The sequence below is a fragment of the Alligator mississippiensis genome, chromosome 4 (genome assembly GCF_030867095.1).
Source record: "Alligator mississippiensis isolate rAllMis1 chromosome 4, rAllMis1, whole genome shotgun sequence".
NCBI lineage: Eukaryota > Metazoa > Chordata > Crocodylia > Alligatoridae > Alligator > Alligator mississippiensis.
The window spans coordinates 171,577,177-171,603,844 of NC_081827.1; the positions used below are offsets into that span (position 1 = coordinate 171,577,177).

At 41.5% G+C, this 26,668-nt stretch overlaps 1 protein-coding gene across 2 annotated transcripts in view; it reads left to right on the top strand.

Annotated features, from left to right (window-relative positions):
* The window catches only part of BMPR2 (bone morphogenetic protein receptor type 2), a 189,234-nt gene extending 164,711 nt beyond the window's left edge, over window positions 1–24,523 (top strand). For both annotated transcript variants that reach the window (XM_059727079.1, XM_014594187.3), the window contains 5 exons: window positions 3,028–3,175; window positions 4,119–4,255; window positions 11,910–12,082; window positions 13,208–14,487; window positions 15,560–24,523. In XM_059727079.1, the coding sequence (XP_059583062.1) occupies window positions 3,028–3,175; window positions 4,119–4,255; window positions 11,910–12,082; window positions 13,208–14,487; window positions 15,560–15,807 (1,986 nt within the window). In that variant the 3' untranslated portion in view covers window positions 15,808–24,523. The remainder of the gene's footprint in view (window positions 1–3,027; window positions 3,176–4,118; window positions 4,256–11,909; window positions 12,083–13,207; window positions 14,488–15,559) is intronic.
* The last annotated feature ends 2,145 nt before the right edge of the window (window positions 24,524–26,668 follow it).

Consider the following 26,668-nt stretch of genomic DNA (forward strand, 5'->3'; position numbering starts at 1 on the left):
GGGAGGGGAGAGATACTGTATATGGGGAAAAGAACAGATTTAAACATTGAAGAATTTAGTTCTTTTGAAAGGTTTGAGGTCAACAGCTCTGGAGACCAAAATCCTCTTGTTAACAGGACAGGTACAACAGGTCAGCAAGGATACAAGCGGGCGTGGATCCTGCATGCTGAAAAGGGGGATATGATGGTAGTGGAGAGCTTGCTGCACATTTGTTTGGTGCCAGGCTCTCAGCAGCAGAGGAAACAACTGTGCCACCTCAACCCCTGATCTGCTCCGGGTGCTTGTTTTCATGCTGAAGTCCATTAGCGTAAACTTGGGGAAACCATGTCTGAATGCGAGAGAGTGTTGTTGATCTTTCTGCTGAGACCCGTCAGCACAGGTGCAGTTACAGTGGTGTTTGTTATGATGTAGACTCTTATCCCTTAGGCCAGTGGTTCTCAACCTTTTAAAACTCACAGGCCCCCTTGGGAAATGCCAGCTCTTAGTTTTCACTCAGTTTTTGATGACAGAAAAATAATAGAGAAATTCTTCTGTTGCAAAAAACACACACAGACCAGTACAAGCCAGAATGTTTTTAATACTATGGATTCTATTTGATATCACTGGGATAATCTTGTGAAGCATGTTTGCACATCTAACAGTGATAACATTGCATGACACCCTACAGCATCCCTGAAAGGATCTCAAGACACCCTAAGGTGCCAAGGCACCCTGGTTGAGAATCGCTGCACTAGGTCTTATATCGGGGGTGGGCAAAATATGGCCTGCAGGCCAGATCCGGCCCACCAAGCACTTCCCTCTGGCCCACGGAGCCCCTTCAAAACCCACGTAATGACGGCTGCCTGTCTAAAAGCCTCCGGTGGCACCAGCCACCGGCTGCAGCACCTCAAGCTGTTTCCTTGGGTTCTGGTTGCGAGGCAACCAACCCTGACCTCACCCTGCCCCAGCTCAGGCCAAGTTTGCAGCTTGAGAGGGGCGGGGGGGCTGGGCCAGAACCTGTGGCACCGGTGAGGGGAAACGGTGTCTGTGCTGGGTTCTGCTTTGCGGCATGGGACTGGAAAGGGCCCTGTCCTGCAGGTAAGCCCAGGAAAGTGTCTGCTGGGCAGGCTTTGCCTGTGCCGTGCTGCTCGGGCTGTGCAGGGTCAGGCTGGGCTGGCACTGGGGAGGAGGAGCAGCAGCTGGGCCACAGCTCTGGCCCAGTCAGCACCAGGGAGGAGAGGTGATGGCGGAGCCGTGTGCCGCTTGGGAGAGGATGAGCCCAGCCAGAGCAGCAGGGGCTCAGCTGCATTTTCCCCCTGCCTGCACTGGTCAGTCCTGAGCAGCACATGGCTCCGCTGCTGCTTCTGCTGGCTGGTGCAGACCCGGCCGGGCTCTTCCTGTCCCCAGCAGCTTGTGGGAAGCCAGCTTCAGCTGCATGCTGCTCCAGATAGGACAGACCCGGCCGGGTCTGCACCGGCCAGGAAAGGCAGCATGCAGCTGAAGTCAGCTCCTCACGTGCTGCTGGGGATGGGGGGAGCCCAGCCGGGTCGGCACCAGCCAGCAGAAGCGGCAGCAGAGCTGTGTGCCACTTGGGATGGGATGAGCCTGGCCAGAGCGGCAGGGGCTCAGCTGCACTTTCTTTCCCCTGCCTGCACCAGTCAGTCCTGAGCAGCACACGGCTCCGCTGCCATTTCTGCTGGCCAGTGCAAACCCAACCGGGCCCATCTCATCTGGAGCAGCATGAGGCTGAAGCCAGCTTCCCAGGTGCTGCTGGGGACAGGGAGAGCCTGACTGGGTCAGCACTGGCCAGCAGAAGCAGTGGCAGAGCCTCCTCCTTTTGGAACCAGCTGGTACAGGTAGGGGGAAAGTTCTAGGGGAGGTCTGATGCCCTTGAGACCCCACTGCTGGGGCAGGATGTTAGAGGGGTTACAACCCCTTGCTACCTGTTAAGTTGTGCAAGGGGAGGGACTTCCAGTGGCCAAGGTCAGGGGTCAGGGGGTGGGGCTTCTGGTGGCAAAGGTTAGGGGGTGGGACATCTGGTCCCAAGATGGCAACCAGGGGGTGGGGCAACTGAAGGGGCAGGGCTACCCATGCGGCCCTTGACAGCTCACCAAAACTCATCAAGCGGCCCTTTGCCTGAAATAATTGCCCACCCCTGCCTTATATTGAGAGCATTCATTCATTTCACATAGTCCCTAAACATTCCTCAAGTGGTAATGTTTTTTGTCATAACCAATTTAAACTGGATTTGAAGCAGTGATCAGGATATAAATGCCTCAGATCCTACAACCAATTCTCTACAGTCCATCCTTTCATCTCTGGAATATCATTATATGATCAAACTGGGGAGAGCATAGGGTCATAGAACACATAAAAAATAATTCAGTAGCTGCTTCTTTCTGTACTTTTGGCTAAGGATGGATATAATGGAAACTAAATGTAAGGACCTCAAGAATAACGAAATACTGTTCAAATGAAGAGTGTGAAATTCCCAGTATATTTCAGTAGACTTTCATTTTCCATTCAGTGAAGCTTTGCTGTTCTTGCAGTACAGCTTTACAGTGTTTTCTACTGTGCGAATCCTCTTGGAAAGCATCTATATTAATAATAGTTTAGTATTTAGCTGTTTTAATTTCTCAGGAATAAAGAATTGATTATCTCTGAACAAGGTAGCAGGGAGAGGATAAGTTACCACTGTTTAAAGGGTAAATTAATTCTTTTCCAAATGGGTCTTCTATTCTAATGAAATACTCTGCTATATAATGAAGTTACTTGGGGAAATAACATTTCACTTGAGGAGGTTACACTGTGTCCTTCTGAAGATGACACAGTACAAGGGCTATACTTACATATTTTGCATTTATTTAGTGAGTACAACAAAATTTTGGAGCCCAAGAAAATACATGAGAGAAAGAACAGTTGCTTTTCCTGCTAAATTGTAGAAAACGGAATATAAGGTGGGGTAGAACAAAAATTGGACCTCTAATAAACTAAGTCAAATGTAAGATTAAGTTTTTGAATTAAAAATTTAACTGTATGTTCCTACAGGTTGGTACAATCCGCTATATGGCACCAGAAGTACTGGAGGGAGCAGTGAACCTGAGGGACTGTGAATCTGCTCTGAAACAAGTAGATATGTATGCACTAGGCCTTATCTACTGGGAGATTTTTATGAGGTGCACCGACCTCTTTCCAGGTAACTGTGGGATTTACCAGAATCATAAATTTCCTAAATGCATTTTTAAAATCAGATCCATTATGTTTGTCACAGAACAGAAAAAATGTTCTTGGTTTTAAACGTTAATCCAGTGCCATCTAGTGTTCAGGAGTATTACTGATATCAACACAGTATGCATAGTTGTAATATATTGAAATCACTGATGCATGTGGCCTTTTATTTGCCCTGTTAACCTGCTTGCAAGTCTGTGTATAATGCAGTTTGGATGAATCTTATCACTGTCTCACGTTTCAGAACCATCATGTGTTGGGAAGACTGCATAGTCAAATCAATTCATTTCCATAAATTGATGTAGCACCTTACATGTGTCTCAAATATTTCTTGTTATTGAACATTTGGAAGGGAAGTTACTGTGATTTAAGGCAGATCATCATGGTTTTCATGCTAGCCTTTGTCTGTGCTAATACCTGCTGAACATTCAATGGATTCAATAGATATAATCTAGGGAAAAAGAAAATGGGCTTGTAAAGTGTAACACATTAAAAGGTTATTCATAGCTACCCTTTTATTTATTACTGAAGTGCATCTTGCGGAGTTAACAGGACCTAGAGTGCAATAATCTATACCCAAGCAGCTGTACTTTATGGGCTGGGATTACAGTCTCTTTGATTTTGTTCCATATTAAATATAAGGGCAACTCTAGTCTGCCTTGTTTTATGCAAGTTAAGTATGGTACTCAGGCTCTTGACCAGCTCTTTGTCCCTCACATGGATGAACTCTCAACTGGCTGCTACCCACAAGACATCACTAAATACTTCTGTTTTCATATTTATCTATATTTTGTTAACTTAAAGTCTTGATGGGGAACAGAAACTTTCTTGTCACTTCCTGCCATCTTAAAGCCCGTTGGTTCACTGTTGCTTTGTTTCATGGGGTTCTTTTTCTTTCTTTTTGCCAACAGGGGAGTCTGTGCCAGAGTACCAGATGGCATTCCAGACAGAAGTCGGAAACCATCCCACTTTTGAAGATATGCAAGTCCTGGTGTCTAGGGAGAAGCAGAGACCAAAATTCCCAGAAGCCTGGAAAGAGAACAGCCTGGTGAGACAGCATATTTACAGAGAAGTTTTGGATTGAGTCAGCTAAGTGGTGTTTTCACTCCTCAAAGCCAAATGTTGCATATATTTTTTCTAATTGACATTAATATTTAAAGTTTCAGAGTTGGTCCAGGCTGCACTTTTTAAGTAATGAAGTCAATTAAAATACTTGGTATAGAACAGTTCGTATTAAAGTAAGGGATTCTGAAAAAAGAAACACTATGATTACCACCAGATCTTAAGATGTTACAGGCCAGAAGGACACGTCATATTAACATTTATATGTGTACAGTACACTTGAGGCAAAAATATAAAAATATTCCCTATAATATTTCCAGGATACCTAAGAATGCCCAAAGATGTTACTAATGAAAATTTCATTATGCTTGCAGGTGAAGCCAAATAATACAGATACTGTAAAGCATAGCATTTTCTTAATCATATTCCTTTTCCCTTATGTATTTTATAACACTACTGAATTTTAAAAGTAATATAGTGCTTCACATTTTTATAGTTATCTGAATTTTTTATTCTAAAACGTGTGAATAAGGCAGATTTCTGTTGTTGCTGTTGTTTATATTATCATAGCACACAGATGTACTAGTCCTGGCCCAGGACTGAGTACACTACAAACTGCAGAGCCACTGAACACAGACATCCCTGTCACGAGGAGTTTACTGATAAGTATCAGACAAGAGAACAGATAGATACAGACTGATGGAGAAGACGATATAACAGTTTCGATCAGGGTGGTAGTCAGTGCTTTCAGTACACCAACAAGATAACTTTTGTCAAGATTTTGGGTGCATCATGACAAAGGAGATATTTGAAAAAGAATAATGAAGTAGCTTTAGGATATTAAAGGGAGCTTGTATGTACAGTAGCAGAGAGAAAGCACAAAGGTGCTTGTTTGGAAATCTAGCAGATGTGGATGGCAGCTTGCCTTCTGAGCCACTTACCTTACAACCTCTTCATACAGTGGAACTGGTGATGAGTAGAAGGTGAAAAGTCTTGAAGGAGAAAGCAGATTGTTTGTTCGTTGAGACAGAAAAGCATGGACCAGCAGAGGGATGAAATAATAAATGATGGCCCAGGAAACTGAACTTTGCATCAGCCTTCTAAGTGAATATAAGCTGTGCCAAAGCCAGAGAAAGGATATTGCAGTAATTGAGACACAAGATGTAAAGGGCTTGGACAACCTGTGTGGATAGAGAGACATGCCTATAACTTAAGAGATGCTATGCAGAAATAATCTGGAGGATTTGTACATAGCCAGGATATGAGGAATTAGAGGTTCAAAGTGAACAGAAGATCCATGTTACAGTCTGAGTGAAGGCAAATTGATGGTGTCATCCACACTAATTAAGAAAGAGAACATAGGAACACAGGTGCCATGCTAGGTCAGGTCAGTGGTCTATCTAGCCCAGTATTCTGTCTCCAGGAGTGGCAGAAATGAACACTATGGAGGAAAAGCTATTTTTAGTGTGATCTGTCCCCTATTCAGTATCCTCCCTGGCGTCCACCACTATTGGCTATCCCCTCGAAGGGGACAACTCCAACTGTTCTGTTCAATACGCATTAATAGATCTATTATTCATGAATTTATCCTGTCCGTTTTGAACCTGGCTATGCTATCTACCCTGACCACCTCCTGTGGCAGTGAATTCCATAGGTTAACTGCATTGCATTAAAAAGTACTTTTTCTTTTAGTTTTAAACCTGTTACATCTTAATTTTAGCAGTACCCCTTAGTTCTAGTATTCTGGGACTTGGTGAACAACAGTTCCCTATTCACTTGGTCCACATGCGTGTTGATTTTTATAGACCTCTATCGTATCTCCCCTCAGCCTTCTCTTTCCAAATTGAAGAATCCTGGCCTTTTTAGTCTCTCCTGGTATGGCAGCTGCTCCAGGCCCCTGATCATTTTCGTTGCCCTTCTCTATACCTTTTCTAATTCTCCTGCATCCTTTTTAAATGCAGAGACCAGAACTGCACACAGTATTCACAATATTCAAAATGTGGGTACAACATGGATTTGTATAGTGACATGATGATACTCTGTTTTATTTTTGGTTCCCTTCTTAATGATGTTTTTAGAGAACTGTCTACAGTGCCTCCAAGGTCTCTTTCCGAACTCAGCACTGTGTACATGTAGTTGAGGTTATTTTTCCCCATGTGCATTACCTTGCACTTGTTAACATTGAATTTCATCCACCATTTTCTTGCCTATTCTGTAGCTTGGTGAGATCTTTCTACAGCTCCTTTGTGTCAGCTTGGGACTTGATTACCTGGAATCATTTGGTGTCATCTGCAAACTTGAAGATTTCACTGTGCACCTCCATTTCCAGATCACTGATGAAAATGTTGAACAAAATAGGGTCCAGCACAGACCCCTGCAGGACCCCCTTTTGACTTCCCTCCAACCTGAAAAGTAACCATTTAGCCCTACCCTTTGCTTCCTAACTTTTAACCAACTCTCAGTCCACAAAATAACCTGTCCTTCAATCTGTGGCAATGCAGTTTTTAAAAAAAGCTTTGGTGGGGGCCAGAGTTTGTGACCTTTCTTGTTTTCCTTATTTAGGTATGCCTTCCATTTTCTGAAGGATGCCTTTTTGCTTTGAATCGCCTCCTTAACTCTGCTATTAAACCATGCAGGGGTTTTATTGGAGTAAGCTTTCCTTAACACCCCAAGACAGGCTTGAGGTGTAAGGGAGAGATTAAGAGCTCTGTTTATTTGGGTTCAGCTAGCACTAAAGGCTGAACATCCACAAGATGTTGGAGAAATTGGCCCAGAGTTTAGTTTGAACAAACAGAAATGAGTTTGGAATAGAGCCAGATCTATAAATTGCCCACAACAGGGATAGTAGTTGAATACGGGTTTAGAGATGAGATTACCCTGAGGTAAGAGATAGGGGAAGAAAAGAAGGGGCCAAAGACAGAGCCCTGAGAAACCCCTATAGAAAGCTGAGGAGGGATGAGGAGGATCCTCTGAAGAACAGCTGAAAAAGTTATTAGAAAGGTAGAAGGAAAACCAGAAGAGGACAGGCAGCCAGCACTGGAAGCCAACAGAAGAGCAGATTTCAAAAGGGACAGCATGGTGAACTCTGTTGAAGGGGGCTGCCCAGTCAAGAAAAAGGAAGAAGAGAGTACTGGTTATAAGATCTTGGTTTGAAAAAATGATCAGTGACTTCTGTTAAGACCTCTTTCAGTAAGTTTGGGGGTGGAAACTGGATTGGAGAGGGCCTAGGTTGGAATTTGAGGAAATGAATCCCCAAATATAAAAGGGAAAAGGCAGTTGAGGGTGGTAGTCAAGGGTAGATCCAGGGGGATGTTGTGGCGCAGTCACAATGCACTTTGATTCCTTTTCCACCCCTGCCGTCCATGTTAGCCAAGGTCCTACTCCTGCTACAGCCGGTCTGTGCGGCCCCTCTTCCAGAGCTGGACAGGCAGCCAGCAGCCCCTGCCACATCCCATGTGCCTCAGAGATCACGGTCCCGGTCCCGACTGCCCGTCCTTTTTCAGAATTCTAGATTCACTCTTGGTGTAGTCGAAGAGGCAAGTGAAGTCAAAGGTGTTTTTTAAGATGGGAGAAATTAAAGCATATGTATTATGAGTGGTTAGGAGATTTTTAAAAATCCCTAACTTGGTCCAGTCAGTTTAATCCATACAGCACTAGGATTCTCAAGTGTTCCTACTCCATATTAGTAAGTGGCTGAAACTCATTCCCTCCATAAACTGCTCCTAAGCTGCATCTAAACATGCAGTTAACACATAGCAATAAACTGCATCAGAGTTTATTGCTCCTGGACGAGTGTTCACAAATGTGCCTGGGACCACAGCATGTTGAGCCAGGGTAGAACAGCCCTGGCTGGCAGGGGGGGGTCTGGGGGATCAACCTGCTATCCTGGGGCTGCTCTGCCCTGCCTCAGCATGCTGCTGAGGGGCTGGCTGGGGCATGAGCGTGCTACAGTGCAGGTCTAGCCAGCAGGCAGCCCACACACTGTAGCACCCTTGTGCCCCAGTCAGCCCTGGTCACTGTCTACACATGTGTTTTGGCACACATAACTATTCCGCTGTAGGATGGTACTTGTCCCAGACAGTACTGTCCTACAGCAGCACAGTTAATTAATTTGCTGTGCCCTAATATGGGTGCATGTGTAAATTGTGATGCTTTACTGCAGAGCTAGTTAGTCATCTCCATAGTAAGGCACACATATAGATGTACCCCTAATGTTGGAGATCTTTACATGGAAAATGTGAAGTATCTTGATTCATATGTTTATTTCACTACAGAATATAAAATAGTCCAATAAGTGAGAGAAGTGGTGATTAAAAGAATCAAGAGATATATTATTGAGTTTTGATAAAAAGGGAGCTTTATCTACTCTAGCACTTAGAAAATGGTTTCAGACACGTTTATGAGGAAGTTAAAGCCTCTGGTACTATAATGTTGTTATAAAACACATTGTGACCTGCGTTCCGGTCTACTTGCAGAAGTGTTTTATTACTAGGGATCCTGGTTTTCCGTGATGAAAAAAAAAATCACACATTCTCTGATAAAAAATTGCAAATTCTCTGATAATCCCAACATCCATGGTAAAAATTAAATACCCCCCACAGTCCTGCTGGTGTCCCTCACTCCCCCCCACAGCCCTGCTTGTGCTGCTCGTTCCCTACCCACAGCCTCTGCCCCCCAGCCCTGCTGGAGAGGGCCCCCAGCTGCCAGGGCTATGGGGCCAGGGACCCCTTGCCCCGCACCCCCCAGATCTGGGAGGGGGGATGGGGGGCAGGGCAGGTGTGTGCTGCCCCCGTGCACACAGAGGAAGTATGGCCAGAGCATCACAGAGCTTGCAGCGGCAGGCAGCTTTCGTGTGTGGCCCCACTCTGCCCTTTGCATTCCCCTCTGCGTTTGCGACCCAGGGTTTGCAGCTGGCCGGGCACTCCAGCTGGGGAAGGGGAGACTTGCAGTTTCCCCACTCCCAGCTAGAGTGCCTGGCTGGCTGCAAACCCCCTCTTCTGGCCAAAGAGTGCCCAACCTTGCTGTGGGCTGAGGGAGCAAGGGAGGTTGCAACCTCCCCCATCCCCTCCTACCGGCTGGAGTGCCCAGCTGGCTGCAAACCTCCTCACACCTCAGCCCCCAGCCCTCTTGGGCAGTCCCTGGCCAGGCACTCCAGCCAGGAGCGGGGGTTTGCAGCCAGCTGAGCACTCTGGCTGGGAGCGGGCAGGCTGCAAACCCTCTTCTGGCCAGAGGGCCTGGCTGGGGAGTGCCCAAGATGGCTGGGGGCTGAGGGAGCGGGGAGGCTGCAAACCTCCTCCACTCCCGGCCAGAGTGCCCAAGCTGGCCGGGCGCTCTGGCTGGGAGTGGGCAGGCTGAAAACCCTCTCCTGGCCAGAGTACCCAGCCAGCTGCAGACCTCTCCACTCCCTCGGCCCCTAGCCAGTTTTAGCCCCCCGGCCCTGCCCCGCAGCTCCCAGGCCCCACTTATCTCCAGCAAGAACAGTGAGCCTGAAACAGTCTCCAGTAGTTGTGAGTGTCGGGCCCCATCCTTCCCCCTCTCCCTTCCCCTCCAGGCAGGGTTGAGAGTTTCTCCACCCCTTTTGCAAACAGCTCTTGTAGGCTGGAACTCAGCCAGCCCTGCAGAGCTCTTTGCAAAAGGGGGAAATCTGCGGATTTCTCTTCTAAAAGGGAAAATCTGCATTTTCTCTGATAAAAATGGGAAATCCGTGGTTTTCTCTGTTTTCTGTGGGAAACGGAAAACCCGGATCCCTGTTCATTACACAGTTTTGGCCAGCATGGTTTAAAGAAAAAAATTCCACATCTGCCATTTTGACCCCCAGATGCAGCCTGAGGACCAAGGTAGGTTTGAGAAGCCTGTCCTAACAAAACCAGATACTCCAAAGGAACGGGTATAAGAACTTTCATTAAAACCTTACCTTAAATTTAGCAAGTAAATATAGAACTATGCAATACAAGTGATGCGTAACAGAATTGGTTCTTACAGTGAAGAAATTAGAAAATATTCATGAACCTAAAACAGAGATGATTATAATACCAGAAATAGAAAGACAGTAATCTTAATGCCTAAACTTACTAAATTCCAAGATCTTAAAATCAGCTTATTGTGTGTCTCAGGCCTAGGACCAGTCTTGAGCTGGCTCTGGTGCAGTACAGACATGTTTTTTAGAAGCTGCAAACATAGCAGGGCTAGGGTCTTGAACAGTCAGCTGATTGTCGGTCTCAGTCCAGGGACTGCATTACAACTGGTTCAAGACCCCTGCCCCCCATGTTTGCCGATCCTTAAAAAAACATGTGTGCACCACACTGGAGCCAGTCAAGACCCCAGTGTGGTGCTGGGGCTAGGACTGACAATCAGAAAGGTAGAGATTATGTTAGAGATCATATTAAATGGTACCCTACAGCTGCTCAGAACATGTTCTAACTTTTCATTCGGCACGGTAACGCTTACTGCCATCTAATAAAACACGTTGCAGGTGTCCTATGTGACAAGATCTTAAGTCCTTAAAAATCAAGGGTTTTGTTACACCAGCAAGGGGGAACCTCCTCATGACCCAGGGTTCTAAGCTGGAGGAACACTGTCTGAGGGTAAAGCCAACTCCTTTATTAGCTATTAGCTAATCAATAATATGAAGCCGCTTTACTTCTAATATGGCAAACATATATCCTAAAATATTCTAATTCTCTTATTAAATTATTCTAACTAGCTTGGAGCTAAATTCTTACAGTTCTCTCACCTCTGGCCTACTTTACAATTCTCTCACCTTTACCATTAGTTCTAAAATGTAGTTCTAAAATTATCTCACTGATGATGTTTTTTCACTTTTTACCATTTCCTTAGACTATGTTTCCCTTAGTCTGACTGCTTGACATAACTTATGCTAACTTAGCCTACTTTATCCTTTTGTATTCCTATAAAGCATTCTGGCTGCTTGCAGACATTAACCCTCCCTCCCCCCCACCCTTTACCTAAAAGAAGCAGTGTGTTAGTTCAACCTAACTCTTCAGCGTCTGTAGAGATCAGACACTTCTGTGGGGCTTATATCTAAAGCTGAGTCAATCAGCTATTGGCTAAAAGTGCCAAAAAGCCCCCCTAAAGTACCCAATTTATACAGATGTTTGGCAAGCCAAGTCCAACTAAAACACTGCCTCTTCTAGTCATGTACTTGGCTCTCCACAGGAGTGTGCCAAGTTTAAAGTAAAGCACCATTTTTTAAATGCCTGCAAGCAGCCTCTAAGGCTTAATAAGGTCTGCAACAGTGTTCAAGGAGTCTGTGCTTGCAGGTATCCTAACTATGGCACTGTTAAATACAACTCTGGAAGAAGCAAGTTTAACAGCTGTTTTATAAAGAGAGTTCCATTTGGTTCAGCTCATGTAAGTGTGATGTTGTGAGCTAGTAGCGAGTGGTGAGGTTTTACAGACTTATTTTAAATGCTCATTATGGTGAACCATAGAACAGTTAGAATATAAGACTATTAGAGTGACTCCTTTATTTAGGTTACCTAACACATTTCTTGTCTTGTCGCCCAGATTTTGGTAGCATTCTAGAAAAACTGAAAATGATCACTCAATCAATAGGACAGCAAAGCTGAAATGTAATATCAAAGGTGAATAATTTGACACATGCCTTTTTTTTTTTGCAGGCTATAAGGTCACTAAAAGAGACAATTGAAGACTGTTGGGACCAAGATGCTGAAGCACGACTGACAGCCCAGTGTGCTGAGGAGAGAATGGCTGAACTCATGATGATTTGGGAGAGGAACAAATCAGTTAGCCCAACAGTCAATCCTATGTCTACTGCCATGCAAAATGAACGGTAAGAAATTAAGTTTAGTGTTAGCCAATTAAATAGAACTTCAGCACCTAAGGATTAAATTTAGACTGTCCATAGTAGTTGAATGTTCCTAGACCAGGGAATTGACATGCTTAGGCGAGCTAGTCTGTACATGGACATTGTATAATTTGGTCAGGGTTGTTAATTTAATCTGTGAATCCACAAAGAAACTGGTTCTTCACAGCTCTGAGTCCTCAAATTCCCCAGATATCTCTGAAGCCCATATGCCTATGATGTAAACTGTATTTTGGACAGAGGAGATTGATTTTTTTGTTGGCTGGGTTACATAGCCACCCAAAAAATAGACTTGCACAGTTAAGCTAAAGAAATTATTATGACCTGTCTTCAGGAATTGCTGCTAAATGATGCATGATATTTCTGTTTAAAATGTTCTGCTAAAAGTTGTGTATTCATTGCCAGTTGGGAAACATGAGGTCAGGAAATCACTCAGAGCTTCAGTTCTGCACTCTTTCAATTAAGGAACCACAAGGTCAGCATTGAATTCATAATTATTCTGACCCTCAGAGGTGCTGTGAACTTCTCTTTTCTGACTGTAAATGATCCAGATGGAAGGAGAGTCAGCTGAGTTGACATTAACATTTTATATATTCTATAGATGCAGGGTGGGAGATATTATTGCTGTTCATGGTAGTGTTTCTTCTCATGTTAAATTTGCATTCAACACATGGATCACTCTTAACAAATTTGTTAGAACCATGGATTTTATCAAAATTTTGTGACTGCCTTTATTTTTTTTTCCTTCCATCTCTAAGGTTTCCTTTACCTACTGCCTCCTCAGTATCTCTTGTCAGCGCTTACTCTTGCGTAGCTCAATAGTAAACAGCAATCAGCATATGGAACAAATAGAACAAAATTCCTAATATTTGGCTTTAAAAAAAAACAGAGTAACATCTTTGATGAAGTTTCTTATCTACTAATGCCATTTCATGACAGCCAGAGGTTGTAGAAGCTGTAGAGTGCTGTCAGAATTCATGAAGTAATTGGTCTCCCAAAGGAAAGCTGATTTAGCTTTATATTACTATGTACTTGATAATACTTGATAATACATTATTATACTGTAACACTTTTCTTCTTTTATTTTTAAAGCAACCTGTCACACCATAGGCGTGTGTCAAAGATCAGGCCCTATCCAGATTATTCTTCTTCCTCCTACATTGAAGACTCAATCCACCACACTGACAGCATTGTGAAGAACATTTCCTCTGAGCATTCAATGTCCACTACGCCACTGACTTCAGGGGAAAAGAACAGAAACTCCATTAACTATGAAAGACAGCAAGCACAGGCTCGAATCCCTAGTCCTGAGACTAGCGTCACCAGCTTGTCCACCAACACTACTACCACCAATACAACTGGGCTTACTCCTAGTACTGGCATGACAACTATATCTGAGATGCCTTACTCAGATGAAGCAAACCTACATGCTACAAATGTCATGCAGCCTATTGGGCCAACTCCTGTTTGTCTGCAGCTAACAGAGGAGGACCTGGAGACCAACAAGCTGGATCCAAAAGAAGTGGATAAGAACCTAAAGGAGAGTTCTGATGAGAATTTGATGGAGCATTCCCTGAAACAGTTCAGTGGACCAGATCCACTCAGCAGTACCAGCTCTAGCTTGCTTTATCCACTGATAAAATTAGCAGTAGAGGTAACTGGACAGCAGGACTTCTCACAAGCAGGGAATGGTCAAGCATGTTTGATACCAGATGTCCCATCTGCTCAGGTCTACCCTCTACCGAAGCAGCAAAACTTGCCGAAGAGGCCTACTAGTCTACCCTTAAACACCAAAAATTCAACAAAGGAGCCAAGACTGAAATTTGGTGGCAAGCACAAATCAAACTTGAAGCAAGTAGAAACTGGAGTTGCCAAGATGAACACTATCAATACTGCAGAACCTCATGTGGTAACAGTTACTATGAATGGAGTGGCTGGGAGGAGCCACAGCATAAATTCACATGCTGTAACAACCCAGTATGCCAATGGAGCAGTGCCATCTGGCCAGACGACCAGTTCCGTGACACACAGGGCCCAAGAAATGCTTCAGAACCAGTTCAGTGGAGAGGACAGTCGGCTGAATATTAACTCAAGCCCTGATGAGCATGAACCTCTGCTGAGACGGGAGCAGCAAGTTAGCCACGATGAAGGTGTTCTAGATCGTTTAGTGGACAGGAGAGAGCGGCCGCTGGATAATGGACGAACAAATGCCAATAACAACAATAGCAATCCTTGCCCAGTGCAAGATATAGCTGCAGTCAGCATCCAGAGCACAGCAACAAATCCTAGCCAGACCCAGACCAGAAGAGCACAGAGGCCTAATTCACTGGATCTCTCAGCCACAAATACTTTGGATAGCAGTAGCATGCAATGTAAGTGCAGAGAGAGCTTGAATTTCCTTAACACCTTGTTATCCAATAACTAAGCATACCTGTCTGGATGCTTAGTTATTGAGTAACTTAGTAAACATTTGTGCTGTCTCTCACCCCCAAAAGCCACCCTCCCGAATCTCATTCATGCTTAATTTTAGTGCTTAATTTTCTCCCAGTAAATTAGTTCTGTGCTTCAGGCCCTCAAATATATCAGTTCTTTCTTTCTCCCCCATCCCTGGAATAAATCAGTTCCCCTAATATCTGCTCTGTCATCCCAAGTCCAGTAAAAACTAAATGCCTTCCTTTTTGCAGAACATTTCTGCTACTACTGAAAAAATAGAAGACTTTGAGCCTCCCAGTCCTCCTCCACTATGATCCCTCTTCTCCTCACCCTTCCTCTTCCCCTAAGAGGTAGTGGCTCTGAGCTTAACTCCCTTCCCTTGCTCAAAAAGGGCTAGTGATACATTAGGCACTGTGCTTCTTTCTTTTCCACTTCTCTCCAGAGCAGCTAGTAGTCCTTCATCCTAGGCAACATTTCTTCTTGCCCTACACAAGCCATGAGTAGGTGTCTCAAACCCTGAATTGTGCAATACAGTATTCCAAGGTAATTAAAAACTGGGCTTTGGCTGTGGTTGTGTGTGAAAACCTATTTAAGAAACAGGTAGAATAGAATTACAAGATTAAATAATAAAATCATGCCATTAAAAACTTAGTGTTTTTAAAGATTTAAGTGTTTTACTACCCTGTAGAAACTGTGATACCACTGTCACCTGTTTCAAGTACAGAAAGATACCCTTATGGTGCAAACCACCTGAATGGTACACCATGTGGGGCAAAAAGTATCCAAAGTAACCCAAATGACTCCAGTGGCATAACTACAGAGTTCCACTGTTTAAGTGAGAGCAGAATTTGATCCAGTGTTTTAATGGCACCTACTATGCATCCAGTACTAATTACATCTTTTGTCACTGTGATTGCTTTGAAAGGATTCTGTTTCTAGAAATAACCACCTTGAACTCTCAAGTGCTTTCTTCTTACAATGTTATATTTTCTACTCACTTATCTTTAATAGGTGACTCGTTGCAAGATGGCAAGCCAGGCTCAGGAGAGAAGATCAAGAAACGTGTGAAAACTCCTTATTCACTGAAGCGGTGGCGCCCTTCAACATGGGTCATCTCTACTGAACCACTGGACTGCGAGGTCAACAATAATGGCAGCGACAGGGCAGTCCACTCTAAATCCAGCACTGCTGTTTACCTTGCAGAAGGAGGTACTGCCACAACTATGGTGTCTAAGGATGCAGGAGTGAACTGTCTGTGAAATATTTTAAAAGTTGATAAAATGACATTTTTGCATTATTTGAAACAAAAATGCAGAAGACATTTAAAAAAAAAACTGCTTTCTCCTCCTGTCCACATCCCCTACCAAGGACTCGCTTTAAATAGATTTCAGCTATGCAGAAAATTTTTAGCTTATGCTTCCATATTTTTTAATTTTGTTTTATTTTTTTGAACGTTTTTGCACTTTTATTTAGTATCGCTAAAGTTAAGTCTGTCTGTTTTTGACCACAAAATTATATATATGTGTATCAAAAATGTGGTCTCAAAATATTTTTTTAAAAAAATAACAAAAAAAGTATTGCTGATAATCAGTTTAGACCAGTTTCTAAAGGTCACTAAAAACATACAGACTAGAAGACAGGTTTGACTGCAGTGGTGTCTTGTATCCATGTTTTGATTTCTGTGCACAAGCTAGTTTGTATATTTTTATGTTACAAAGTGTATTATCTTTTGAACTCCCTACTTTTCTTGTGTTACGTTGAAATGTGCAATAGTCTTTAGTTCACAGTAAAGTGTGTTTTGAAACCAGCCACACATTCTCCCCATCTTTGTGAGTATTTGTTAATTTGTCCCTGACAATTTAGCAGTCAATCATTCACGACAGTGAACTTTGCACGCCATAGCCAGCTTGAAGCAGCTGCCTGTATCTGTCCTTGTGCTCTAAGATGACAATGGATAATGCATGAATTTTCCCCACCTTGTAAGGGCTTTTAAAAAGGAACAAAAAATATGATTTCAAATACTTTTTCTTTAATCCTTTAAACTTCTATTCAGTTTACTTCATAACAGATATTATACTAGTTTGGGACATTCTAAGAAGAAAAACATAGGACAAAATGTAAAGGAACAAAATACGTCAGCCATTTTTCCATTTTATTTTTGATGCAGCTTCATTATTTGTATTTAAGCAAACTTTCTTATTGATGTTAATGTGTATTTAAAAGTTTGTTTTTTGTCAGAAATCCTAATGAACTATCCTGCTAAGAGTTCTAGTGAAGGTAGGTTGTTAAGACATTTTGTTGCCTAGAAGAGTACTGACTTGTGATTGGCCCAAAATGGTCATGTGTTGAATCTCAGCTTTTACTATTTAGCTCCTTAGAATAAATATCTATATCCGGAGCAATGTCAAGCACATTACATTTGCAAGTTTGTGCATCTTAATTGGCTGATGCTGAATTAAGTGAAAATTATTCTTCCCTTCAAAGTTTTTTTTTCTAGACCCTTTCATTCAGTTTGCTGTTCAAATTTTAAGCTAAACTTCAAAAAATCATGGTCATGAGATTAGTTTCTTTTTTCTTTTCCTAATGAGAACATTTAAAATGTATGTAACCCTACATGCACTGATGTCAGGTATCAGTGACCGGTAATGTAATACTTGTTGGGGTAAGTATTGATCTCAGCTTCTTTTCAAGCCAATATTATTATCATCTTCTCAGGGCAATAATACTGGCTGCTGACTTTAACAGAACTCACTGCCCCCATATAAGGACATTGGCTCAGGAGTAATTTTGTCTTGCTGAAAAAAATTAAACACAAAGTAGCTAAAGAACTGTAGAATCCGGCTTGCTGTGATACTGAGCAACATTTTTCACTTGTGTTGGGAAACTGCTCAAATCCTTAAGGCTTAGAAAATAAAAAAAACCCTTAACCTGTGATGAAAAATAAGTCAGCACACCAAATGCCAATAGCAGGATATTGGTGGGCAAGAACTGCACACAACCCATCTTTCTTCAGTTGACTCTGGCTGAATTTTTGTCCTTTCAAGCCCAGTTATTTCCTGATCTTGCTATCATACAGTTTCTCCATGAGAGACCCTTTATTGACTCTGTTCCTATACCTGTAATAACAAAGCCTTTTCTCCTACTCCTTACACTTTCTTGTTTCCTTGTATCTCTATAGCTTCTTCTTTTCATGCTTTTTAAATGCTCTTGGTCAGAATCTGCTATCAGATATGTCTTTATAAATATAGACCAGGTTTGGGCAAAATGCAGCCCATGGGCTGGATGTGGCCCGCCAGGCCATTCTATCTGCCCATAGGGCCCCTAAAAAAATTAGACAATTAATAGTTATCTGCCCCTGGCTGCCTGTCATGTGGCCCTTGATGGCTTTCCAAAACTCAGTAAGCAGCCCTCCACCCAAAATAATTGCCTGCCCCTGATACAGACTGTCCCCATATAGTGCACAAGCATAAAGCAGGGCCAAACTTGTCCTCCATCTTTTATCACTAAGCACTGTCCAAACCTTTTAATCAAATAGCTCTCCTTCTCTCAGAGACACAATGCTTTGTTATGCTGGTGTGCAAATATACAACTATTTTTTGGCAGAAAAAAGACTAATTTTCTCCATGTTGTTCTCATGTCTTTCTCCTGCTTGCCGTCTGCTGCCGGCTCACATCCCAGACATTGAAAACTTGCCACTTACTTACAGATTGGCTTGCCTACACATTTATCTAAATTAATGGTATTACGGTCTTAATATTACTTCTAGATTTTGTCTCTTTCTGTGTTTATCTTCATTTCAAATTCTTCACACTTTGGGAGGTTTCAGCTTGACTGTCTCGAATAGAATTCCTTGTTTTTTGCAACAATTATCATATCATGCATGCTAAAGACTGTTCACATCTCTTCCATTGACTTCTTGCTTTGCCTTACATGAATAATTTATCATTTCAAAATGTTAGTTTGACAAGCATCTGTAAGACACTCATGCTTTTATCTGACTTGAAACACACTAGGGCAGGAAAAGTTATTTGCTCTAGCTACTGCTGCTTTTTGCCAAGACTGATTTGCACCGGTCTTCTAGCCTTTGTTTTCAAGCCAGTCCTTAGTGGAAATTCCAAGTTTTTTATACTTAATGCAATCAAAAGATTTAATGAAATCACTCCGCCAGTGCCTTTCTGGCATTCTGCAGTTTTCCTTTTTCGTTCACAGAAATTTTGCTGAAAACCTTTGAGGTAAATCATAATTGTTAGAAGGTTTCTATTACATGATCTAGCATATATAAATACAATTTCAATACAATACAAGTGTGTACACTTTATCGTAGTATACCTGGTAAATCCAACTGAAATGGCATAATTCTTCTCAAGGTCAATCCAATTACATTTTGAATAGATACTAGAATGCTCTAATTTTGCAGAGGTACATGAGATTGGATTACTATAGCTTAATTTTAATGTACAATTGGTAAAGTCCCTTTATGCCCAGAGTAAGTTATCTAAACTTTAAAACAGAACGCAGTCCCTATAAATTAAATTATATTAAATCACAGTTCACAAAAATACTTCAGGAAATTACTGTTAAGGGAATCAAATTAAGTAGGAGAATTCTAAAAATCAAATCTATATAAATAATTAATGTGCAGTAAATCAGTTTTGAAAAGTCCAGTTATATATATGATGCATTTGTTGAGTAACAATACATCAAAATTGTGTCTAAAAATCTCTTCTATACACATTTACATGTATTTTTCATATCCTTTTTCCTGTAGCTATTAGGATTAAAGAGCTTTTCTGGAGTAAGCAGATGGATAGGAGGATATTTTTTTATCTAACCATCATAAAACCAAATGCTTTTCAGTTTTGAATCATGGCCACACCAAGATTTTGACCCCAGTAATCTTTGTAAAAAAAGCCCCAACATTCTGTCGCTACTAAAACCAAGCAATTTTTGATGTGAACAAAAGGCATAAAAAGGCTATAATTCAACTATATGAAAAAAACAGAATATAGATGACATTTGTGATTTTTACATTTAAGTGCCCCATTTCAGAAAATTACATAATATATCTTGATTTTCTTTTAAATTAAGAGTTATTTACTTTTAATTACACTATTTTAAATATATCTGGGAGTAGTATATGTATATATGCCACAATGCTTGCTGGATGGACCCTGCTGCATGTTCCTGTGATATCTGTAAAGTATTTGACATAGAGGTTTCAAAAAATTCCACTTGTGTTACCTTAATAGAAATATATTCAAAAAGCAATTTTATTATAGGACAAAAAATTAAAAGGCCAGCTGTTTTGTCCTTGAATCAGCATAGCTTTTCTGGAAATTGTCTACATGCTCTGTGTTAAATTGCCAAAATATGTCAGAACAGTGGATTTCTCCATGTTTGTATCTTAATTATTGGATCTCCCATATATAGATTTACATTTATACTTTTGAGATCCTGACTTGGAACTATGAATACTGGTGATACAGGTTTCCACCATTGTCCATAACTGGGCTTGCAGTCCACCAATTCTATATAACATAAAAAAAACTAGTAATCAATGGGACAGCTAGGAAAACAAAAACTTGAATAGGTTTGGTTCCTGTCAGTCGTGATTTAAATTCCTGCATGCAGGTCAACCCAGGAAAAATATTTCATTTTATGCTGTGATTTCTCCTTGCACTTAGAATAGTAGTTACTTATTACTGAAACAGAAAAAGCAATCAAGTAAAAAAAAAACAAAACAAAAAAACCACACTGAAATAATCACTGCCTAGTAAAGTGGAGTATACCTATAAGCTGTGTCCTGATTTAACTTCTTTGGACTGAGAATCGTTTGTAAGAATTTAGCAAACCAGTAACCCATCAGATTAGTCCATGAAACCTGCACTGCAGACTGGTTCATTCAGCATCTTCTGTATCTGGATTGTGGAATTGTCTCTTGGATTGTGACATTTTCTCTCAGGTGCCCAACACTATTTAAAACAGAAAATTCATTTCAGTAGATTTCTGTTTCTCAGTTGCTCAACACTTTTCATAGAATCATAGAACCAGAAGAGACCTGTAACATCAAAAAGTCTATTCCCCTGCCATGGGCAGAAAGTTATTGGGCTCAGTTGAGCTCAGCAAGGTGCCTGTCCAGCCTCCTTCTGAACACCTCCAAGGATGGTGACTGCATCACCTCTGCTGGGATCGTGTTCCAGATTCTGGCGACCCTTACAGAGAAGAAGTTTTTCCTTAGATCTAGCCTGAATTTACCCTCTATAAGCTTATGTCCATTGGTCCTTGTCCTCCCTTGAGGTGCATTCCTGAAGGGTTGCTCACCTAGATCTTGGTGTTCACCCCGACGTACTTGAGGGCAGCTATCAAGTCACCTCTCAGCCTTCTCTTACTCGGACTGAACAGGCCCAAGTCCCAGAGTCTCTACTCCTAGGGCCTACCCTCCATTCCCTTTACCATACAGGTGGCACTTCTCTGTACCTTCTTGAGCTATTTCATATTCTTCTTGAAGTGTGGTGCCCAGAACTGGACACAGTACTCCAGCTGAGGCCTTACCAGTGCCAAATAGAGAGGGAGGAGCACCTCCCTGGATCTACTGGACACACATCAGCTGATGCACACCAGAGCTCTTTGCTTTCCTGGTGTCCTCATCACACTGCTGGCTCATTTTCATCTTCTGGTTGATCGTAACCCCTAGGTCTTGTTCAGATGCTGTGCCAGCCAGGGCCACCACCCATCGTGTAGTTGTAGTGAGGGTTCTTCTTACCCATATGATGGACTTTGCACTTATCCCTGTTAAACCTCATCTGATTCCGATTTGCCCAGGAGTCCAGTCTGTCAAGGTCATCCTGAATTCTGACCCTGTCATTCAGTGTGCCTGGGTTTCCCTACAATTTGGTATCATCCATGAACTTAATAATTCCACCTCCTCATCCAAGTCATTAATGAATATATTGAAGAGCATGAGCCCAAGCTCCAATCCTTGGGAGACACCACTAGAGACGGCCCTCCAGGATGAGACCATCCCATCAGTTACCAGCCAGAGGGTGGTAATTTTTCTATGCTTTTAAGTCCTTTCTCACTGCAGAAACTATTTATGAATTGGAGCCATTAAACATATTTTGTATGTAAACTTTGTATATGTATTTAGATGCATATATGTAATGCATTGATTCCAATATTAAATATTATGGCTAAGTATCAGAGAATCTGCTCAGTATCACAGTATAATGTACTAGCTAAGTATCATGCATTTTTCATAGGCATTATTACCATATTATGATAGAAATTGAGCTCGGACTACTAAAATCATTTACTTCCTAAGTAGATAAAGGTAATTAGCTGCGTTAATATGAAGTCTGGGCGGGCAGGGTGGTACCTTATAGACTAACTTGTTCAGAGAGGCAGGAGCTTTCATACTACAGCCTGCTTTGTCTGTCTGCTCATAGCACCTGATGAAGTAGGCTGTAGCTTACAAAAGCTCATGCCTCTTTGAATGAGTTAGCCTGTAAAGTGCCACCCTGCTTTACCTTCTGCCTAATTTTATTAATATTATTGTTTAATATCCCTCAGGATAGAACCTAGTCATTGCCTTTATCTGTGTAAAATAGATTTACTTTGAAAAGGGAAAAAAGCTGGGAATGCAATTAATAATGAAATTCATTGGAGGATAAATAATATAAGGTTGCTTTGTCAAAGTTACACTCAGAATACTAGCATTACGCCATAACTTGAAGTGTTTTATTTTTATAAGACCTTACTGTTCTCATGGCTAAAGCTATGTGAACAGGTCACAGGCCCTTAAACCTACTGAAAATAAAAAGTCCTTTTCTATGCTTTAATCACATAGGTTCCCACCAGAAATATGGCTAGGTTTGGTTTTGGAGCTTTTTTTTTTTTTTTTTAACAGTTAGGTTTTGGTATAAAATAGATTTCGCAATCTGAGATTTTTCCAGCACCCACAGAAGTTGATGCCAAATCTTCCACTGCCTGTTGTGTGGACAAGGTAAAGATTTTTGGCACATAACAATTTTTCAAAGAAACAGGCTGCTTCTAACCAGCTTGTTTCAGCTATCACTGAAGTCAAAGGAAAATGTTGCCATTGATTTAAACTGAAGCAGGATCAGCCCCTCTGGCCTTGCTTATACAAGAGGGGTTTTTTTCCCTTAAAATTTCTCACCCTGCTTAGCACTGATGCAGCTGCAGTGGTGGAAGTAGTGATGTATGCATGCTGATGCTGCCTGTTGGCTTTGTGAGCATGGTTAGCTAATGTTGATTAAAACCCACACACCTTGTCTATGATAATCCCAGTATGGCTGCTACCAGTAAGTGGAATTGTACTACCATTGGTAGCACTGAGAGGAAATTTTAAAATAAAATGTCCAGTTCTCATTCTCAGGGATATTAAAATCCCTACATGCTGCTTCAGCCATAGTTGAGGTGTGATACATTTATACCTGTTGTTCTAATGTTCACATTTTATTGCACATGTTAAGGCCATGTCTAGTTATCTTATTCTGAAGCTCAAGTGGCTTACATTATATAAGTACATAATAAAACAACCCATTTTAGATGACTGTATAATGTCATTTATTTAAAAAACCTGCCAACCAGTAGTGATCTAAAATTGCAAACAATTCAAAAGAGACATTTTGGTTAATCCCAATGCATAGTCCATGTTTTAACAAATTTAGTAATTGTCATAGTTTGGAAAAACTTCTTCAAATCTCATCCAGCTTCTTGATTAAATTAATCCATGAGTTTGGGTGAGAGACCTGTTAGGGTTTCTATTTATATATTATGTGCCCTTTATTTTAAACAGTTGTTGCCTCCCTCATACTTTTGACATTTTAAATAATAGAAATAACTCCTTTCTTTATAAATTAATAGCCCAGGGGTCTTCCATAAAACAAATTTTCACATGTATTCACTTGCTAGCTTTGCAGGCAGAGCAGAAATGTTAAATTTCATTCTAGAGCACTTGATTCAGTCTTGTATGCATAAGAACTGCACAGCAAAGTAGTTTGTAGTCTTATTTTACTCTGTCTCAGACTATCCTGCTTACCCTTTTTCTTCACCTAAAGGGAAAGGAAATTGCTAATAGTGAGTTTCAGTAATAAGATTGTCACAGAAATTCACAAAAACCAGGCAAATCCAAGATAAAGCTGACTCCATTGTTCACTTTGAATGTCCTGGTGTGTGGCTTTTCTCTCTCTTTCACAATGTTAAAATGTATTTAAAAAGATTATTATATGTAATGTTTTTGTCTGGTTTTGTCTCTAGAGGAAAATGTTCTGTATTCACATTGGTAGAAGCTGGAATCATAACTTTACAACTCTAGCTGATTACTTTATCCTCAAAATAAATTAAACAAGAAAAGTGAATGAACACTGATTTCTAGGATTTGGTGTTTAGTAGAAGCTGAAATACGGAGAGGTGAAACTGCCATTCTCCTATGGAAGAGCGAAAATTGTAAGATAGAGAGCACTAATTTCTGAGCGAGCTTTTATGGAGGGGAAAAATCCTTAAATGATACAGTCTCATCAGAACCCTCTTGTTAACGGGTATTTTTGTTTATTTTTTTCTCTCAAATTATGAGGAAATATCATGTATGAATTTATAAATAATTACTTCAGTTTATTTTTCTTTTGTATAAGCTGCCCAATACCTCGCTATGCTGTATAAGTTGTGTTTTATGGAACAGTGTGAGTATGAAATAAAAAAGCTAATTACTTTTCCTTTTTTTTAATTATCTGTGGATGCCACTATGAAAGCTGACATTGTTGAAGCCACTACAGAGTTTTCTATGAATTCTTGTAAGAAAATGCTTTGTTTATATATAAACCTGAATAAAGAGATTGTATTGATACAGAGACATTGGATAAGAACATTTAAAGACTATTCTTTAGGTTTAAAAGAAAAGGCTTGCTGTAAAATGGTGCATTATTCCATTTATTAAAGATCATATTAATGACAAAATCTGTTTCATGAGTTTTTGGCAGTATCATTAACCTATTTGAATAGGTTGTTCCTCGGTGTAGGAGCAAGGAGATGGTGTTAAGTGACATTCTACTGGCCAAATATTTGACGTTGGGAAGTTTTTTTGACCTTGATCCTCACTAGTGGGAGGTGTGTTGTGTTGCATATACAATTGAAACTGGAATCTTTTCCTCATCACCCATAAAAAAGGGTGTCCATCATTTATCATTTGTGTTCACAACCTCTGAATTTAGACTGTGTGTGGGATTCATAACAGAATATGAAATCAAATCTTTCCCAGGCTTTTGATTTTACAGTATTGGCACTGGAGAGAAAATTTTAGACTAGATTTCCCTCTCTTGCAATAAAAACTCAGTGAGTTAAGAAGAGAGAAGAATCTTTGCAGTGTTCCCTTCTGTTGTTCTGTCAGTCCCTCAAAATGAGTTGTCATGACTGCCACCGAGTACAGCCCTGGGTCCTAGGATTGTACCACAAGAAGATAGCATCCATGTGGCTCCCTGCCAGTTCCTGGGTGCATGATTTGGTCAGCAATTAAAACACGAATAAAGTATACTGCAAAGATAAGAGACTTTGTATCTTTCAGCTCTAAATTGTACCTCTTGAGATGATGGAAAAATCAGTTGTAGAGTTTGTCCGATGGTAGACAGGAGTGCATTTTTCAGAGATGGAAGAGAAGACAGTCCAGTGATCCTGGCAGGCAGAGTAACAGTGGAAATTGCTGTTGAGTTCTTGTCCTCTTAATAGATTCATTACATTCATGACAAAAATAATTGGGCTTTTTTTCCTCTAATGACAGGCATTAAGGAGAGCTTAGCAGTTGGTTCATGCTCTGCTCTGCCACAGACTTTCTGTGTGATCCTGCACAAGTTACTTAAGCCCAGGTCTTCAAAGGTAATTGAGGCACCTAGCTTCCATTGGTTAAATGGGAGGCGTCCCAGTATCTATAAGGATTTGGATAAAAGTTTGTCTATGCCTCAGTTCCTCATCTGCAAAATGGGGATAATAGCACTTCCCTGCTTTGCAGAGCAGTGGTGAGAATAAATACATGAGAGGAAGTGCTCAGATGCTAGGGCAATGTGAGTCATAGCAGTACCTAATATAGATAGCATCTAATTACTTCCTAGAAAAAGCAGTGGTATTGTTTATGACCCAAGACCACTTACTGGGGTAGAGAGAAAGTGCAGATAACCCTTCCTCTCCCCCAAGACCTCTTGTATAGGAAGCAGACACTATGTTCCAGGCAATATCCATGGAGTCCTGTAGGGATGGAGCTGCACTATACCTAGAGAGTTGTGACCACATGACATTATCTCTCCACTGCCAGAGCCCAAGGGTTGGAACCAAAATGATGGATGCAAAAAGTTGTCACTCCAGGAGCTTCTATGGCTATGTGAGGCCATTTAATCCAGTATCTGCGTTGCTAGTACCAGCTGCTTTAGAGATAGGTAACAATGAAATATGTGTTAGTCATACATCACAGTACCAGCCCAGATCTTGTCTCTCCAGTCTGTTTTTGTTGGTTCTGTTTGGGGGGGGGGGGGGGGGTTGTTTCTGAAAGAGGAAACATTTGAATTCTGTACAGAAAATGTTTCCCAGCCTCACTATTTCTGGGTAACATCTGAAAGAAACTTCAAGCTGGACTTACTAAACCAAGGTAATGCAGCCATGCTGCATGCAGCAGGGAATCCAGCCATGCATGGTAATGTAGCCATGCAGCAGGGAATCCTGGATACACAATCTCATTCTGGACTCCCTGGTTAGAAGCCTAGAGGGCATTTGCTCCACTCTCATGAATACAGGTACCAGACACAATAAGCCAGGTCACACATGCATGGGGAGCCAGGACTAAGACTCCCATCCTTCAGCACCAGAGCGTGTTCCCAGTTTTACCACTGCTTTGTCTTAAAGCCATTGAGACAGAGATCATTAGGTGACATACATCTCTGTATTGACCTCCCAAAGCAGCTCTCCAATCTTGGCTCCCGCAACAGTGGGGCTGTGTCCTGTTCTATTCGGTTTTCTGTGGTCATAGTTGAAACAAGGCAAGTTTCCCTGTAGTTTGTGAGACCACCTTTCAGGGGATGCAGGAGCGGGGAATAGGCCAGTCAGTTCCTGGTCTCTGCT